Source organism: Pyrgilauda ruficollis, unplaced genomic scaffold (assembly GCF_017590135.1).
Source record: "Pyrgilauda ruficollis isolate IOZ18807 unplaced genomic scaffold, ASM1759013v1 scaffold111, whole genome shotgun sequence".
In the NCBI taxonomy this organism is placed as follows: Eukaryota; Metazoa; Chordata; class Aves; order Passeriformes; family Passeridae; genus Pyrgilauda; species Pyrgilauda ruficollis.
In genome coordinates, this window is record NW_024509322.1 from 711,320 (window position 1) to 730,092 (window position 18,773).

Here is an 18,773-nt window from a genome sequence, read left to right on the forward strand (position 1 = left end):
GCAGCTCCAGGCAGGCACAGCCAAGCTCATCTGTCCCTAATTTCTCCTCATCGTTTCCACTCACTCTTCCCACACTTTTCCCCCCCTTGCTGCCCTCCCTCAGTGCCATGCACCCCGAGCTTTCTGCTCCTGAATCCCTTCCCCTTTATCCCTCCCTTCTTCCTCTCCTCTCGTGTCCCAACTCAACCAGCGAGGTCATTTTCCTCTGGTGTAAATCCCAGCAAAAACAAGTTAATAATCGGAGGCAAAGTGGCCCCTTTTTCAGTCCCTACACCTGTCTCCCACTTAATTAGCTTATCTGCCAGCAGCATATTGCTTCTGTGTGCCTGTCTCCTGCCCTTATCAGGCCTCTGTTCAGGCTAAGGCAAGAAGACAAGTAGCTGAGTGGGGTGAAAAAAGCCTATTATAAAAGCAGCTCTTTAGAGAGTCACCTCCTTATATCCTTTCCTTTCAGCTGAAAGCAGGGATCTGATACTGGAGTCACTGAAATTACCTTCCAGGGACCTTCAAAACTTCCCCATGAGCTTGTCCTTGAACTGGTCGTGCCTGGGGAAGGCTCAGGGGGATTGGGGTTTATTTGTGCAGCCTCAAATTGCCTGGTGGAGGTGGTTATTCTGTCCAAATGAGGATGTGAGGTGGGAGGATATTTAGCAGCTGCAGTGGGAGTGGGGGAGAGGTGCAGAGCTCAGCTCCTTCCAAAAAGGCTGGCTCTGAGCTTGGTGATTCTTGAGGCTCAGTGTGGGTCCTGCAGGGGAAATTGGATCCCTCCCACAGTCAGTGGCAGGGCTCAAAGACTGAAAGACTTTTTCAACTACACAAAGTTAAGGAGACCTTCCAGGAGGAATGAGAGAGCTCAGGGAGCTGTGTCTCAGTGCTGCCTCTGAGCTGGGGTGGAAGGAGATCTCCACCCACTGTGCACTGAAAATATGGGTCACCACATGATGGAGACCTCAGTCTGCTGTTAAAAGGACAGCATTTTCCACACAGGTCTCAGGCAGGCTCTGAAATCCTTCCCATTTCCACACTGACCCTTAAATCCCACCTCTGTATAAGAAAGGGACTAAAAGTTGCCTCTCTAACAAAGTGCCTCTTATGTTCTCCCTGGGACAGAAAATAGCCCATCTCCTATTAGACAGTGACCTCTTCCCAGAGGCAAAAAAAAAAAAAAAGCACCTTTAACTTTCTATCTGGGAAGTTTTCACCCCAACTGATCCTCACTAAGAAGAAATGCTTTAAAGCAGGTATTTTTCCAGGCATGCTCCTCTTCTTACCTTGAGGAACTTGTAGAGGAGGAAGGTGAACCAGTTGGTCAGCATTTTCTCAGCCACAGACTCTGTCCTAAAGTGGAGAAAAAAGAGATTTAGAAATGCTGGTCCTATCAAAATCCTGTCCTTGTCCATCTTCCTGCCCAGTGGGAAGTCTGGCATGGCACCACCAGGATTTAGCACATCCTAGGTTCCCTGTTTTAGTTTTGGATTTAGGAAACATGCAGGAAAAACCTTGCTGCCCTGTTGATTCTCCTGTGACTACAAGTCCCTGTGTGTCTGTTTTTCAGTTTCTCCAACAACGAAAAGGAGTTGATGACATTTGAGGGAATCTTCTCCAAAGAGCTCAGGGCGGATAAATCCATCAAATCTGAGGAGCTCAGAGCGAGGCCATATGTCAAGGAGGCTGTATAAATACTCTGGAAAGACAGATCTAAGTCTCTGGGGAACAGTTATCTGGCACTGCCTATCTCCCTGGCATTTGGGAGTGATTACACTCCTCAATGTGTCACTGTGGCACATACACAGAGCACATCCTTCTGCCCTTGAGCACTCTGTCCTCAATCAAACAAAAATCCATCTCGAGGCTTCAGGGTGAGCTTCTCCTGCAGAAACTTGTGCTGGCTTCAGCACATGCACTGGAGAAAAAAACAAGAGAAACCAAGAGAAACTTGGGAAAGCAAGAAAAAAGAAGAGTCCCTGCCTGGAAGAATTAAAGTGGGTCCTTGTCATGGCTCTCACCTAAGCCATGCAGGGGTTCTTGCTTGTTGTTGCGGTGCTCTCTGCCCAGAAAATCTGTTTGGGGCCATAAATGTCATGCAGGATGAACACTGGACACAGCTGAGGTGGGAAAACCACTTCTATCAGCTCATTTCTTCTGTCAGACTGCAAAATATTCCCTTTCACAGACTCATGGGGAGGGAAGGGAAGCACCAAGTTGAATCCAGCTGCTCCAAAGAGCTGTCTGAGGACCTCACACCAACATCTGACCAAGGCACTGAGCTATTCACATGTTCTGTCCTGGTGCTGCTCAGTGCAGGACTTCCTTCTCTGACTTCTCCTGGTGCTTCCAGGGTTTGGAACACTGGATGTGCCTTCTTGGTTCACTGGCTCTCCTTCCAAAGGCCACAACTAATGTCCAACAAAGAGGATTAGACTTAGAAAAGAGCTGGAAGAAGGAGAAAGGGGAAAGATGGGATGATCAGAGTGAGCAAGAAAGGAAGACAAAGAGATGGAGAAAGGGGAAGGAAAAGGAGGAAATGAAGGGGGGAGGCAGTGCCATCCAGCATCAGAGAAGAAGCACAGGCAGGAAGCTGGGGACAGCTGGAGGGTGGTCACCAGCCAGGCTGCAGGGCTTGACCACATCAGGGAGTCAAGTGATGCCAAAGCAAAGTCCAGCCTCTGCCCCTGGCATTGCTGCCCTGAATGCCAGGAACTGCCTCCTGCTCCTTTTCTGCTGGTTCTTACAGTGGGCCCTGTGCCAGATGAAGAATCTCCCCAGCCCAGCAGGCACCAGAGATCTCCTCTGTGTCCCAGCCGTCCATTGCAATCAACTGGGGGCTCCTCAGAGCCAGCTCTGAGCTGTGGCAAAGGCCACTCATCTCCAGAAGACTTCTCCTGATTTTATTTAGGGTCCTTGAACCAGGAGGGTTGGTCCAGTGTGTGAAAGGGAGATGAATCTCATCCTAAAGGCAGAAGAGGGAGCACTTCCCTAGGCAAGGAAAGGACATTAATTACAGAGCAGTAGATTACAAATTTGAGGTTTCCCCCAGAACTGTGGAGTTTAAACCTTAGCCCAGGCCAAGAAGCATCAATTCAAACTTGCTCCCTGTATGAAACCAGTTCTGTTGTCCCTCTCTTCTGCTGATCTCCACTAACTCCCAGCTCTGGAAGAGAAAGGAGATCCCAAAATGCAGCTGAAGACTCTCCACGTGTCCGTAGTTAACTCAGGAACAAGAAACAAAGCTGGGAAATCCGTGTCCCAGGCAGGAGATAGAAGAAGTTGATTCCTCTCACCAGGGATTTAATAGACCATATAAGTGATATTCCTATAGGTCCTACACAACATTATCAGAGCTTTCAGATTAAAAGGAAATGTAAGCATAAATTAACATTTTAAGCATTCAAAGAGCCCCTAAATAAGGATGAAGCTTTTTCTGTCTTTGTGAAACTTTCTGGAGGATCCACATGAAAATTCAGAGGTGGATTAGTTCTGTAACTTTTGATCATTGACTACCTTTTGGTTAGGAAGGAGATGGAGCAAGATCAACATCTCCAAAGATGATGTTTATATGGGCACTGTGGGAAACAGTAAAGGTAAGAAGACTTCCAGAAAGCTGTAAAAGCAGGCCCTAGAACGGAGCAAGATCAACATCTCCAAAGTGATGTTTATATGGGCACTGTGGGAAATAGTAAAGGTAAGAAGACTTGCAGAAAGCTGTAAAAGCAGGCCCTAGAAACCGAAAGAACAGAAAACTTGGAACTAGCTGCAGCTGCAAAGTCTGAAAGTAGAAAAAGTTACAATAGTACAAGCAAGCAAGGACATGAAACAATAGCTTGAGTTTCAGGCTTGGCTAAGATAGACCTTAAGACTGCAGAAAAATATACTTAGCAAGATAGTAGAAGGTTTTAAGCTTAATAATGGTTTAGGTAGAAAGTTTTAAGCTTAATTGTGTATTGCTAATAGAAAGCATACAAGCAAAAATTGTGTGAAGCAGGTGTGCATGTGCTTTTAGTAACTGGCTAGAATAATTGTCTGTAAGCTTTAGCAGTAGCCATTGGCTAGAAAGGTTTTTAAATGCTCTGTAACAAAGTATCTTAGGTTGGAAATGGGGGTTTTCTATTTCTATCTGTTAGAGTAGGAGCAGTTATCTTCTGTTCATGGGCAGTTTTCTTTATCTCGTAGAAAGTTTTAAGCTTAATTGTGTATTGCTAATAGAAAGCATACAAGCAAAAATTGTGTGAAGCAGGTGTGCATGTGCTTTTAGTAACTGGCTAGAATAATTGTCTGTAAGCTTTAGCAGTAGCCATTGGCTAGAAAGGTTTTTAAATGCTCTGTAACAAAGTATCTTAGGTTGGAAATGGGGGTTTTCTATTTCTATCTGTTAGAGTAGGAGCAGTTATCTTCTGTTCATGGGCAGTTTTCTTTATCTCTCCCACAGCCAATCCTCCCTCCAGGAGATCTCTGCTGTCCATGGCCACTGAGTGTCCCTGCAGGGCTGATCAAATTCCAGCATCCCATGGGGAGATGCTCCGCCCAGGGCAGGAGCCAAGCATTCCTACCTGGATACAATCTGAGCCTGGAACAGCACAGCAGCCTTTGCCCACTGCATTCCCAGAGGAGCAGCTTTCTCCTGCCCCGCATTCCCAGAGGAAGAGCAGGCAAACCCAAGACACAAAGAAATCTTTGGCTCCTGCTGGTTGTACATCAGCTGTTGCCATCTTCCAATTGTCTCAACCACACAATGAGGCTGCAATAAAGCTCAAGGAACATCTCCCATCAGTCCCATCCCGTCCATGCAAAACCCCAACACAGGCACAGCCCTCCCAGCCCGGCTCCCTCCATGCCCTGGCATCCTCACCTACGGAGCAGCAGCTTGGGGTGGTTCTTGCTCTCCAGGTTTTTGTCGATGAGGTCGGCCAGCAGCTGTTTGAGGACGTCGGTGGCGTACTCCAGCTTGCTCTGCAGCACCGTCATGATCAGCGAGGCCACGTTGCCGCGGTCGCGCATGGAGAAGCTGCGCTGCGACTCCAGCGTGCGGATGAAGGACAGCAGGAACACCTTGTTGTTGATCAGCTGGGCAAAGAGCTTCAGGCCCTTCTCCACCCGTTCCTGACGGTAGCCAGGGACCTGCGTAAGAAGAAAGGGAGTTTTTTTGCCTTTCCCTCATTTTCCCACTGTCGAATGTCCTGTTGTCACTCTCTCTCTCTCTCTTTGCTCTCATCCCTCCAGCTCCTCAGCTAAGGAAAGACAGGAAGGGAATCCATACATCATCTAAAGATTAGGAACTCTGAGAAGACTCCCAGCCATGTCCACATGATTTCTCCAGTCCTGTTTTCCCCTCTCTGATCAGTACATCTGTGGCAGCAGCTCTCTGGCAACAGAGAGAAACACAACTTTCCCAGGCATTGTTCTGGGAAAAGCTGTGAGAAAAGCAGAGAAAAGAATGAGAAACAATTCTTATCTTCACTTGCTGCACCTGGTATTGTGAACATGTGGAATGTGTTATGGAGATTTGTTTACCAAAAGGTGGTTTCTTAATTAGCCAATAGTGATGATGTTTTAATTAGAGGACAAATTACGTCTACCTGTAGTGAACTAGGGTATAAAAGTATCTGTTTCTTAATAAAGATTATTATGATCAGCCTTCTGAAATGCATGGAGTCTATGCTAATTATTACCCAGCTGGGGGCCTGCTTGTGTTGACATACATCCAAAAGGGATTTCTGGTGCCTAAATGTGTTGCCATGCCATGTTATATTTTTATTTTAGTCAGAATGAAGTCTTACTCTGATTTAGTCCAAAACTTCTTTCTCATTCCTGCAAGAAACCTGCCTGCAGAGGAGTAGGGTTCAGCTTTAGAGAGCTGGGAGAGGCAGCAAAGAGTGAATGGGAAAGAGAGCCCAGGATGAGGTTCTGAGGAGATGAAGAGAGGCAGTGAGGCAGTGGCTGAGATGGTGACCATGGAACTGGGCCTTGGTTTGAAGAGCAAGGCAGATGAAGGTGTGAGAGGACACCCTGAGCTCCAGCAGAACCCCTGGGTTTGGGAGCTGAGGTGTTTTGGAGGCAGAGTGATTGATAAGTCCCTTATTTCTCAGCTGTGAGAGGCTGATGAATTCATTTTTAGATGGAACAATTTAGGACCTCAGTGCTGGACCCTGGGCTCCACAGAGGTCTTTTTGATCCTTCTGGCTCTAGGCAAAGATGGAACCTAAATAGAGAACCCCAAACTCATCCCTCTACTTGCTGAAGCTTTTCCAGCCCTTGAAAAGTTTTCTTGGAAGCTGGAGGGTCTCACCACAGAGTAACACATGTCACCAAGGCATATATGAATTAATAACCACCCAAATTTGGCACTTCAATGCAAAATAAGTTGGCTTGCATAAACAGCCAAGCAATGCAAGGCCCCTTATAGAGTTGTTACTTTTTAATTCTGGAAATTAGAGTTCTGCACTCTTTTTGCATCCAACAAATAAATTACTTCCTAAATAGATTGAGGCAAGCAACCAACCAACAAACCACCACCACCCATCCTGCCAATAATTATTTTTAACTCACTTGCTTGAACATTTAATATTGTCTATCCCTGGGTTATTATGGAGAATTAAAACAAAATAACTAGAAAAGTATTTTGTGCTGCATCTGGAAGCAGTTAATTAGCAAATGAACTGGAAATAAGTAAGACCTTCTCACTGTGGGATCTGTGCTGGGGCGTTTTGCAATAAATAGCAATTCCTTCTGGGTGCTACAGAGAAGGGAGCAGAATGGGAGCTGCCTTCACGTTGGTAGCCAAAGATGCTGACACTGAGAGAGATGGTGAAGGTTTACAAAGGATTAAGGGGAAAAAAACCCCAACGAATGGAATGAAAGAAAGAAGAGATCAAAAGTGTTGGATTGAAACATTAGCTCAGTGTGTATCTACATGGGGGAGCATCCATGCTAAGGCCTCTGCAGGGGTCAGATGCTGTTCTGTGATCAGCTGGATGGGGTTAGTGAATGTAGGGATTGAAATGATGGAAGTGTTTGTGTGTGCACACCTGTGAGAGGGAGGTTCAGCACCCCTCATTCCTCCTCGTTTGTTGGAGCTGCTCGTCCTGAAGGAAAGCAGCTGGATGCCACTCAACCTGCTCTCCAAATCCGTATGGTAGCCGGTGTAACTCAGCCTCCTACCCAGTCCCACAAGCCCTCCTTGCTGACAGATCAGGTTTTTTAATGTCTCTCTCCACACAGTCGGATGAATTTTCGCTCTTCCGAGTGGCAGGAGCAAAGCCGAGCAGGCATCTCTGATTACACAGCCAGCCAAGCGTGGGCCTGCCTGTGCCAGCTCCTGCTCCTCATTCCTGCCAACCAAGCCCAGGCCTGGCCTCCAGCAATCTCCCAGAGCCATGCCAGAACCTCTCTGGAGCTCAGAGCCTGCCAGAGGCTTTGCAGAGAGCTCAGCCAACACCTTGGCCATGGTGTGGCTCCTGATTCTCCAACCCAGGTATTCCTAGAGCAGAGCCTGTCCATCTGTCAGAGCCTGGAGCAGATTTTAGCCTGGAAAACCTCACCTGGGCTCCCATCAAGCTCTTGTCACTACTCAGGTGATACAGGCTCTGTGTATACCCCAAAATTTGTGAACAACCTCTCACAAATCTCCACCCAGAGAGTCAGGGTGGAGGAGGAAGATGTGGGCAGGGTATGGACAGACTGACTGTGGTTTTCTGACCTCACTGCAAACCAGAATGCAGCAAAGATGAACCTCCCTCAGTGACAGGGGCTTATTTTTATAGGGGTTGCCACAAAGAAAACCTGGCCTCATAGTTGTGTGAGGGTCATGCAAAGCTCGATGACACAGGCAAACATCTTCTCTGTCATACAACAGGTTTTCCTTGCCCCTGCACAGCAGAAAATATTAAATCCATTCTAAAACTCAAGGCACAGAAGAGTTAAGACCAAAGAGAAGCTTAATCGAGCAGACCTATGATTTATGAGTTTTCCAAATGAGTGAGTGATCAGACAGAATTTAGCAGGTAACAAGTGACAGGATGAGAGGAAACAAAGTTTTGCCAGGGGAGGTTTAGATTGGAAAGTGGGAAAAATTTCTTCATTGAAAGGATAATCAGATGGTGGAACAAGCTGTCCAGGGGAGTTGTGGGATCACAATCCCTAGAAGTTTTCAAAAAGTGTGTGGATGTCACACATGGGGACATGGTTTAGTGATGGAGTTGACAGCATTGGGCTGATGTTTGGAATCGATGGTCTTAGAGGTCTTTTACAACCTAAATGATTTTATGATCTAATATGATCTAAGATAACAGAAAACATTTCCCCCTTCAACCCAGATTTTTAATGAGGACCTGTTTCACCCCTTGTAAAATCCTCACATCCCCACCACTGAGACAGAATCTCTGAAATTCAGGACCAAACAGGGAGGCATGAGAAGAGTTAGAAGCAGGAAATGTTGTTGTTTTACCTCCAAATCCCTCAGGACTGGATGATCTTCAATGCCAGGGAAAAGCACTCTCATCGTGTAGGTTCGGTAGTCAAGGAAAGGGATCCCAGCTCCATCCAGGTCACTTGTCAGCTCATGGATATCTGTCTGCAGCTCTGCAAAGGCTGGCACAAAAACAGAACAACTCAGGGAACAGTGAAAATCCAGATCAGCCTCACCAGAATGGGAAAATCCCCCAACCCTCATGAATGAGAATAAGGAATAAGGCAACATTCGGAGAGTAGGAAGGTGGATGAGAGCAGGGTTGCCTTTCCCCAGGGACTTGTGCCAAGGCTTTGTGATGATTTTGAATTATCAAATCCAGTTAGGAGAGGGTGGAGAAAGTCTGAACTAAGGGAAAACAAGGAAAGTCAGATTAGACCCAGGCTCGAGCCACACCCACAGGGTTCAACACTGTGGTGCTTTGGCTCAAAGCTTTACATCTGGATGTCTCCAACGCTGACACAGTGTCATCCTGCCTTCCTCACCCTACCTTCTTTGCACTCCAGGGCCACCCTGGACTCCAGGTTGTCCATCTGCATCTGCAGGCGCTTGAGGGTGAGGTCGCTCTCCCTGGACTTGCGCTTGTACGCGATCAGCACGGCCACGATGAAGATGATGAGCAGCCCGCCGGCCACCGCGATGCTGACGATGGCTGGCAAGCTCAGAGGGCTGTCTGGGGAGATGTAGACCATCCCTGGAGAGAACTCCATCCCTCCTACACGAGCCTAGAGGGAAAGCAGCAAAGAGCTGCACTGAAACTGTCAAAGGAGCAGGAGTGCAGAGGGGCTCTGTCATCGTCCTGGCTGAGGGTGAATGGTGACATCCCCTTGTCTCCCAAGCCAAAAGGGGAGGTGTTTGGATATGGAACAGCTTAAAAACACTTGAAATGCCAGACAGAATCACCTCTGTTGGCAGTCACCATGAACCCAGCCACAAAAGAATTTGTGAAACAAGTTGCCGGTCACAATTTCTCCTATCAGTTTGGATTTCATTCTGGATTTTTCATTCCCCATCCTGATGTGTTGTGTGGGGCACTGAGGTCACTCAGTCCCAAAATACACACAGAACACAGAGCTCAAAGTATGGTCTGATGGCTACTAACCCCACAGTGGGGCAGAGGAGACTTGACTCATTGAGTGCAGTGGGAGTGCAGAAATCAGAGTCACTATTTTCTTTGACTCTCCCACCAGATAAAGCTGTACTTGAAAGCCTCTGGGATAGTGAAAAACCACCACAAACCCCACAAAGCCTGGCCCATTCTCTTTACAGCCCCTATCCTAGCCACACATTGTCAGGGTGACTGCAGATGTGCACCAGTAGGAGTTGAACACAGCTTTTTGTTCTCCATGTACTTCCAGAGGTTCCCAGAGCTGCTTCCAGCCTCTGGAAGAAGCTGCTGTGAAAGGGCCTTGGTTTTAACAACGAGAAAGAAACCCTGCAAGGCCTCCTGCTGCAAGCCCAACAAACTGTTCTGCTGAAGCAAGTTCCTTAGAGCCCTTTTTTACAACATGAACACCATTCCCAACAGGAATCCCACAGGATACCACTGGCTTCAGGCTACTACAGGGCTGTTCAAAGCTATTTGTAGAGCAGGCAACGCTTGAGTGGTGGGAGAAAAGCTCTGCTGGCTGGCCTGGAGTATAAAAAGGCTTCTAGGGCTGTGTTGTGGTTTGGGAATGCTGGTTGTGGGTCAGCAGAAAGCTGGGAAGATGCCATGCCAAAAGCTTGAAGGATGATGAGCCCCATCACTTCACCCCAGCTGAGCTGTGTCACAGAGAGGCACAGCTGGCGCTGCACAAAGGGCAAACTCCTGCTGCCAGGCAGAAAATGCACTTAAAACCTCAGGGCTGACTGTTTCCTAGTCCCATTGCACCTGGGCCCACTACAGTGTGGAATTAAACTGTTTTATTCCTCCGTTGTGAGGAGTTCTCCCTCACATTTCCTCACGTTTCTCCCCCACACCCCAGCCTGGTGTTCAGCCTTGTCCTGCATCCCACTGGTTCTCAGTTAATCTCCAGCCTGCCTGGACACTTATTAATCCCAGGGTTTCCCCCATCTCAGCTCAGGCACCTACTCAGGTTTCCTCTCTAGGCTGCAGGAGAAGAAACTATCCCAGCTGGAGCCAGCAGAAGAGACTACAGGGCAGAATCATGAATTAATGAATTTTCCCAGGTGCTCTCCACCCCAGCCCTTTCTGAGCACATGAATCTCAGTGACTTTATCTCCTAGAAGTTATTGCAGCCCCAGTTGCAGCCTCAGGGAAGAAGGTTGTTTTGCTCTGCCACCAGGTGTAGGCTGCTCCTCAGTGGCCAAAGAAACACAACTACAATCCTTATGTCATGGGCAAGACCAAAGTGAATGCCTGAAAACAGCTAATTTCCATCCACAAGGCCGTCTCATGCCATTTTGGGTTGGTGTCTGGAGACATGAAATGTCCACAATGAAAAACAAAACTAATCCTCAACTCATCTGTTCAGGCAATAGTTTCAAGATGACCAATTGCTACCATGACACTGATGGCTTGTAGAGCATTTTCAGTGGCTAAGGAACCTTAGACACACAGTTGGGATGCAGCAGTAATGAGTTTTCCATCTATTTCAAGATACAAGATCCAGCTCACTTATAAATCCTGAGGTTTGTTGTTGGAATGTAGCCTGCTCAGCTGAGAAGGCAAACTGCCAAAATCACATCCTAATCCATGCACTGGAAGTTGTTCCCTTTTGCCCTAGACCACTGTCCCAAAATTTTCTCACAGCTTGCACACTCTCCTTCCTGTCAGAGGGTCAATAAATTGCTTAATTCTTTGTCATTTTCTCTTTCTCCAAGCCCTGCAGTCAGATGAGTCCATTAGAGGAATATCAGACTAGACTCAAACACCCCCAGTCCCAAGTTTACAGTGCAGATCCATCCTCAAAGCTGGAAGAACAGCCCGTCTCCATGGGTGGGATTTCTCTCGCCAAATATTCCATGTGCACATCCGAGTTAGATGTTGCAGCATGATTCCAGAGCCAACAAAGAGAAAAAACACTTTCAGGATGTGATTTATGTGAGCTGCTCCCGACACCTTTGACATTGAGACGAGGAGTTTCATTCAGTGGAAGTTCCCATTTCTCTCCATTCATGACAAGGGGATCTAAGCTCCAAAAAAGCAGGTGTTCAAAGTCAGGCCCAGTGTGTTCCCCTTCAAAGGTGGTTTCATCACTGGGAAGGTCTCACAATCCACAAGTGAAGCTGTCATGATCTGAGGGAATCTGGCTCTTGAAGAAGAAAGTCTACGAGGCTGCAGTGTTATTGTGAGCTTTTAAAAGAAACACAAGAAAATATGTGCATACAGCCCTACTGTACTTCTTAATCCACCAAGTGGTTCTGAAGGAAGCTATTTTTAACTTCCAGAAGGCTGACCATGAACCCACCAAAGAGCAATAATCTGGTCATTTTTAAAGACTATTAATCATGAATTTGTCCTAAATTAGACTAAATGTTCTAAATGGGCTCTGTCAGAGCCTGGTTTTCTCCAATGGAGTCTTAGTGGCCACCTGTAGGAGTTCAGGAGTTCTGAAGAAGTGTCTTTCCTGGTGCAAAATTGGCCAAATAAAATTATCCCTTTAAGGATGAGATGAATCATGCCCTGACCTTCAGCTGCTGCATTCGACCATTTCTCCATTCGTTATACAGAGTCTGGGGTACTTTCCAGAATGTGTCAGAAACCAGGAAATTTTCAGATGCATTCCACATCATCCCTGCAGATCTTCTCTGGTGTAGCCACTCGTGGATCTTCCTCACATCTCTTTGTTTTCCTTGGAAAAACTTGCCTCTGACTTTTAGTCAGTCTTCTTTTTAACCATCGCCCAAGCCTTTTATTTCCTTGCTATATTTTTTTTTTCAAATACTTAACTCTGTCATTGTGTAAAACACAGCTCAAAATCAGACAGCTCAAAAGAAGACAGATCAAAAGCGTGTTGACATCAACGTGTGTCATTGCCACTGCTCCTTCACTTAGAAATAATCTCTGTGCTGCACCAGTTGCTTCACTCCCATGGCTCCCTCTCAGCTTGTGTCACCTCACTTTGCAAGAAATGGTTTGTTCAACAATTTTCTCAAGGTCAGAGAGTAAGTCTTTGGCAAAATCAGGAGGAGGAACTTCTATCAGTTATCCTGGCCATCAAAGAGATGTTTTGATGCCTTGAGAAGGCTGAGCTAGAACAGCTGGAGTTACAGAATACAGCAGGGATGGATTGAAAGGATCTCCTCCATGGATGCCCCTCGGGCAGCACAAGAGCCCAGCCAGGGCTGCCCCCAAGATGAACCCAAATGGTCCCAAAATGCACGAACGCTCCCGGGGTCTCTCCCTGGGATCAGCTCTGCTCCATGTGCACATTGCAGTTCAGTGTCCAATTCCAGCTCAGCCCCTGCACTCCCATCCTGCTTGTTTTTCTCTCTCCAGCCCACGGGGTTTGTGCTCTTGGGGCTGAGATTTGGATCATTTGTCCTTGGTGCCCAGCTGGAGCAGGAATTGTTTTGTCTCCCTGCTCTGTGCACAGAGCTCACCATCCCATAATGTGAAGCTCAGACCCACACACTAAAGCAGCTCAGAATGTGAAAATAGAAAAGCTAAAACCTGAGGCATCAGTTTGTGTGAAACACAGTCCCAGCCTGAGCAGCAGAGATGCTGTGCCATGCTGGAGGAGGCATTTTCCAGCCCTGGTTCCAGATGCAAAGTCCACCCTTGAGCACCTCCATCACCTTCCCAGTTTCCCAGCAGTATCCCTTCTTTGACCAGCATCCTCAAAAAGGGATTGTTTTTTAATCTTTGGCTTCACTTAAACTGTCCAAAGCTGCAGGAGCAGGGGAGTCTTCTCAATTAGTGCAGCCTGGCCAGATGTCCATCATCCTGGATCCCCAGGGGTTGATTATTGCTCACCTGGCTTTGAGTTTTCTCCCCCCAGGATTGGCTTTGTCCATCTAACCATATGTTTAATCATATCCATGAAAATGACAGGGAACATTTATTGCTACGCTCAAAAGCTTTGGTTTTCACACAGAGAAAATCTCTCACTTCATTATTGCTCTTCTTGGAGAGTCTTAATGTGCTTTGCAATGAATTGAGAGTCATGGTGTATTTGCATGGCTGGAAAGGATTATTACCTCTGTTTTCCAGATGACAAACTTTGGCACAGAGAAGTTAAGTAGCCACTACAAGGGATCCCAGCAGCAGCCACAAACAAGACCCAAAATGGTCATCATGAACTCTGCTTCCTAAAAGTTCCCAGGAAAATATTTCTAAAGATCACACTCTCTGAAGTAAATAAATTAATATGTGACAGATACAGCTTTGAGAGGCACAACAGAAGAACAGTTGCTCACAAGGAATGAGAAACACTGATGTCAGTTGTCAGCTTTTGTTGTTCCCACCCACAGCTTGGTACAACTCCAGGGTGTTTGCTGATATGATGTTTATCAAGCACCAGCATCAAGGAATTCAAATTATTGAGAGGAAAGTAAAAAATGGAGTAAATAAATAAACAGTGAGAGGATGAGAAGCTCCCTCTGATGTAATCACCAGGTTCTAGGAAGGATTTGTAGGAGCACACTAAATTTTATAGAAGTCAAAACTCTGAAGTCCAGTCACACTATTGTCCGCATCCTGCTTTTTTTTTGGTTTTTTTTTTTTTTTTTCTCCTACATAAAAGCAAAGTTTAGTCACCATCCTGTCAACAAAGCTGAATTTAACAATTTCATGTAGGAACATCTTACACATGATCTCATGTGGGAATCAGGGTTCATACAGCCCATACAAAAACAGAAGGGAGGCAAACTCTCCTACTGGGGTTTGATTATGAATGGTGTCTCACTGTCCACAAAGACCTCCAGGTCACTTTTCCACTGTTCTACTTCTCCAAACTTCCCTTGATGAGACTATTACACCAAAAAGGAGCCTTGATGTTTCTGGGAAGGCAAACCTGGATGCAAACCCCTTGGAGGCCTCTGCCAGCTCTTCAGCTCTGCTGTGCCCTCCCAAGCCACCCAGGGAGAAGGGGCTGAGGGTCAGGCATCACTTACCATCACCTTGTGCCTCCCAATGAGGTTTGGGGACTCACAGAGGAGCTGCACGTCTGACACTGTCACTGCACAGGGCTTCTCCCCCACCAGCACGGTGTAGTTCAGCCTGGCATTGCCTCCTGCCACCGGTGGGATCAGATTCCTGCCCTGCACAGAAAGGAACATCACACCCCAAAATAACCAAATAAACGTCAGGAAAGAGCTTTCTTTCCCCCTCTGGTTCATTCCTGGGATACAGGTGTTGATATTGCATTTGATAGGATCACTGAGACTGCTCCAGGCCAGGTTGGATGGATGGGGCTTGGAGCAGCCTGCTCTAATGGAAAGTGTCCCTGCCCACGGCAGGGGGTTGGAATGAGATCCTTATATTTAAGGTCCCTTCCAAGCTAAATATGATTCTATTATGACATTTGTAGTTCGCCATTTGCTCACACAGAGAGGAAAAGCCAATTTGGAAACTCACGCAGAGAACAGCGTGAGTGGTCACAGACTCAAAGCAGCCACAACGGCCTGTCCTGCTCCTCCCTCTCTGCAGCTGAGTGGGAAATGTTCCCTAAGTCCTGCACAATAAAGCCCTCACTAAACATAGGCAGGCAAGCAAGTCAGACCCCTTTCCAAACATGCAAAAAGCATCAGCAGGTGAAATAACTTCTTTGCATATTCACCATGTAAAAATAGTGATACAGAAATGCTGCATCAAAAAATTCCTTCTCTGTGTTGCTGTGAAGTTTACAGAAATTGCAAGGGACTGGTTTGGGTTAAAACAGGGGTGAGAGGAAGGTCTTGAATGAACAAGAAGTGAAACAGAGTTGGGTATTTCGCTGTCAGCCACATTGCAAAGGTAGATGTTCTCTGGTGAACAGCAGTGGGTACAAATTTAAGCTGCACACAGGAGTTTATAAATTTTAGTTATGGGTGTGGGCAGTGCTTGGTGTTTGCTGATGGTGACTCTGACATGGTTCTGCAAGAGGCAAGGAATGGAGGAAATTTTTGGTGTGATGATTTATGGGGTTGCTGGCAGGCACAGAGAGGCAAGAGGCAGAATTTCAGTCCAGTCCTTGGTCCCCCCATCTCACCTTCAGGATGATGGGACTTCCAGGCTTCAGCTCCAGGATCCCTGAGGGGTTGAAAACCTCAAAGATGGGGTTGGGGTAGTAGGTGAAGTTGGTTTTGTTGAGGATCAGCAGGGACTGCACATTGTCAAGGATGAAGCCAAACTCCTCCGGACGCTCGGCGAGCTCAGACTGGTGATTGGGGTCCACAGCCAGAGCTGGGGCCTGGCAGGTCATCTCTGTGCTGTTCTGCACCTCACAGTTCTGGGGAAAAGATCCAAAACAAAGAGTGTTTATGGAAATACGGACCCTAGCAGGTCATCTCTGTTCTGCACCTCACAGTTCTGGGGAAAAGACCCAAAACAAGGAGTGTTTATGGGAATTATCCCCATCCTTCCTGGTGGGCAGATGGCTCTCATGGAAAGGGAGGAGCAGACTCCCATGGGTTATTCTTATTCCCCATCACACAGTCAAGGCTGGGAAGGGATTAGGAAAGCCTTGCTAGGGCAGGTGTGTGGAGCAGTTTGCACTTCAACAGGGCTTCCTGTGCCTCTTCTGTTGCCAGTGTCAGCATCTTTCCCTGACTTAGTTTCCTTCCAGAAATAGAAGTTTCTTCCCTTATTTTTTGCACAGCACAGATTAGTCAAAACCTCACTACGACCTTGCAATTAGGTCTCACACTCTGGTAGTTTTTCCAAAAGTGTTTGCGCACTGCATGCTCAGTCGTGCTCAGGATTCCAGTTTGGATATCAGGTTACCTGAAATGAATCCCAGCAAGCTGGAGAAGCAAAGACAAAGGTGAAGGTCTCAGAAGACCCTGAAGTTTGGTTCCAGCCCTGCCAAAAACCTTCTTTTTTTGTGTGTGTCCTTCAGGGATGGGGTAATATTTCTGGAAACAAATCATGCCCTCTTTTTTGGGCTGCAATAGGAGATTTCAAGCTCCAGAGCTGTCAGCCAGCCCCTGTCCCCACCGTGGCATGTCCCCTCCCCAGCTCTGCAGTCATACTCACATTGACATGCTCCTTTCCACCATGCTTTGCCCGGATCTGGGGGTTTTGGATGAGGTCCAGGTGAGTTCCCCACACAGCAATGGGAGTGTTGCCACTGGAGAATAAGAAATGGAATTAAAGAATGAACCCAGCTAATGGATGTCAGAACTCACCACACCAGGAATGGGTGATCTGTGTCCCTAAATGTTGGTTGTAAGGTGTCTGACCATGTCTTGCGGTCCAGTAGAGAGGGAAGGAAGAACAAACCAAATAATTTTTCATTCATTCATAAGGGGAGAAATAAGTGAAGGCAAAGGCTTGCTAAAACTGCCATGTCAGGCAGCCTCTGGGTATCAATGCAGGGTGACCCCAGTGTAGAGAATCATGAGTTCTGACTCCATAATTCCAGAAGGTTGAACAATTGCTTTATTAAGCTAGGTTATATTACACTAATAATATATTAAAACTATACTAAAGAGATACTATACTAAAAAAAATACTAAAAAACAACCCGTGACTGTCTCCAGACAGTCACGACACAGCTTTGTCCCAACTGGTCAATCAATCTAAACAACCATCAGCAGAGTCTAATTAACAAATCACTCTCGGTAAACAATCTCCATAACACATTCCACATGTGCCAAACAACAGGAGCAGCAAGTAGAGATTAAGAATTGTTTTCTCTTCTTCTCTGAGCTTCTCACTGCCTTCTCCAGGAAAAATGCTGGGAGAGAGAATTATGTCTCTCTCTGTTCAGAGAATGTGAATACCACATCTGGGTGGTTCTCATTGTCAGAATTCAGTAATCACAAGCCTTGGGGATGAGAAGAGCAGTGGAGATTTAACACAAGGTATTTAAAATGGTCCAGGCTGTATCTCCTATATCACCTCAATCAGTCACAGAATTTTAAAATATCCTGAATTGGAACTCACAGTCATCTAGTCCAGCTCCTGGCCCTGCACAGACATCCCAACATTCCCCCCTGGGCATCCCTGAGAGTGGTGTCCAAACACTCCTGGCAGCCTTGGGACTGTGGCCATTCCCTGGGGAGCTGTTCCAGGGCCCAAGCCAAACAGCCCTCACAGACACAGTCCCATGGAAACAGCTCTTGAGCAGTCTGGGTTGAGGTCTACAGCCCCATATCTAACCTGCTATCAAACCTCACCCTGAACATGGCAATGTCACTTCAGCGAACTCTCTGGTGCCACCAGGGAACCCAGTCCTGCAGCAATTAGAAGAAACTGAGCCCAACTCTTCAGCTTTGGTGTGCATCAGGCACTGGCCTGGATTCCACGTGGTGGCCAGTGGTGGTAGATCAGGATCCAACACAAACAGAGATTCCCAGTTTGTGTTTCTGATTCCCCTTGCTCCAAGGCAAATTTCCTGAGAAAGCCAGCTCCCACAAGCCACAGCCCACAGGTGTTGGAATTTAGGGTACAGGGAATATTTTTTCATTTGTTTTGAGGCGTTTTGATTTTTAGGGAAATATTTGTTTTAATTTTTGTTTGTGGAGAAGGTTTTTAAAACTTTAGGATAGATTAGAATTTATAAGTGTATAAAATAGATAATAGTGTAGTTTGTTATAGGGTGAAAAATTTAGAGTTTTAGGATTTTAGAAGTAGATAGGAGATAAGATAGAAGATTTTAAGTGTTTGAATTTTTTTTATATAGTGTTAGTAGTATAAAGTGATAACAGAGATTCCCAGTTTGTGTTTCTGATTCCCCTTGCTCCAAGGCAAATTTCCTGAGAAAGCCAGCTCCCACAAGCCACAGCCCACAGGTGTTGGAATTTAGGGTACAGGGAATATTTTTTCATTTGTTTTCAGGCGTTTTGATTTTTAGGGAAATATTTAATTTTTGTTTATGGAGAAGGTTTTCAAGACTTTAGGATAGATTTGAATTTATAAGTGTATAAAATAAATAATAGTGTAGTTTGTTATAGGGTGAAAAATTTAGAGTTTTAGGATTTTAGAAGTAGATAGGAGATAAGATAGAAGATTTTAAGTGTTTGAATTTTTTTTATATAGTGTTAGTAGTATAAAGTGATTAGTTGTGAGAAATTGTAGTGTAGAAATTATATAAATAGATAAAAGATTAGTTATTAGTAGAAAGGTAGAAATAAAGTATGTTTTAAGAGTAAATTAGATAAAACAGCTTTAAAAGACCTTAAAACTGTACATCTTATAACAATTTTTCTGTACTTTCTTGCA

The 18,773-nt window shown here is 46.1% G+C and overlaps 1 protein-coding gene across 1 annotated transcript in view; it reads right to left on the bottom strand.

Moving 5' to 3' along the window:
* Positions 1-18,773, bottom strand: part of PLXNA4 (plexin A4) — a 443,098-nt gene that overhangs the window by 41,190 nt on the left and 383,135 nt on the right. The window contains exons 17-23 of the mRNA XM_041477472.1: positions 16,584-16,677; positions 15,598-15,837; positions 14,522-14,668; positions 8,952-9,186; positions 8,441-8,583; positions 4,847-5,115; positions 1,272-1,338 (exon numbers count right to left, since the gene is read on the bottom strand). Of these exons, the coding sequence (XP_041333406.1) occupies positions 1,272-1,338; positions 4,847-5,115; positions 8,441-8,583; positions 8,952-9,186; positions 14,522-14,668; positions 15,598-15,837; positions 16,584-16,677 (1,195 nt within the window). The remainder of the gene's footprint in view (positions 1-1,271; positions 1,339-4,846; positions 5,116-8,440; positions 8,584-8,951; positions 9,187-14,521; positions 14,669-15,597; positions 15,838-16,583; positions 16,678-18,773) is intronic.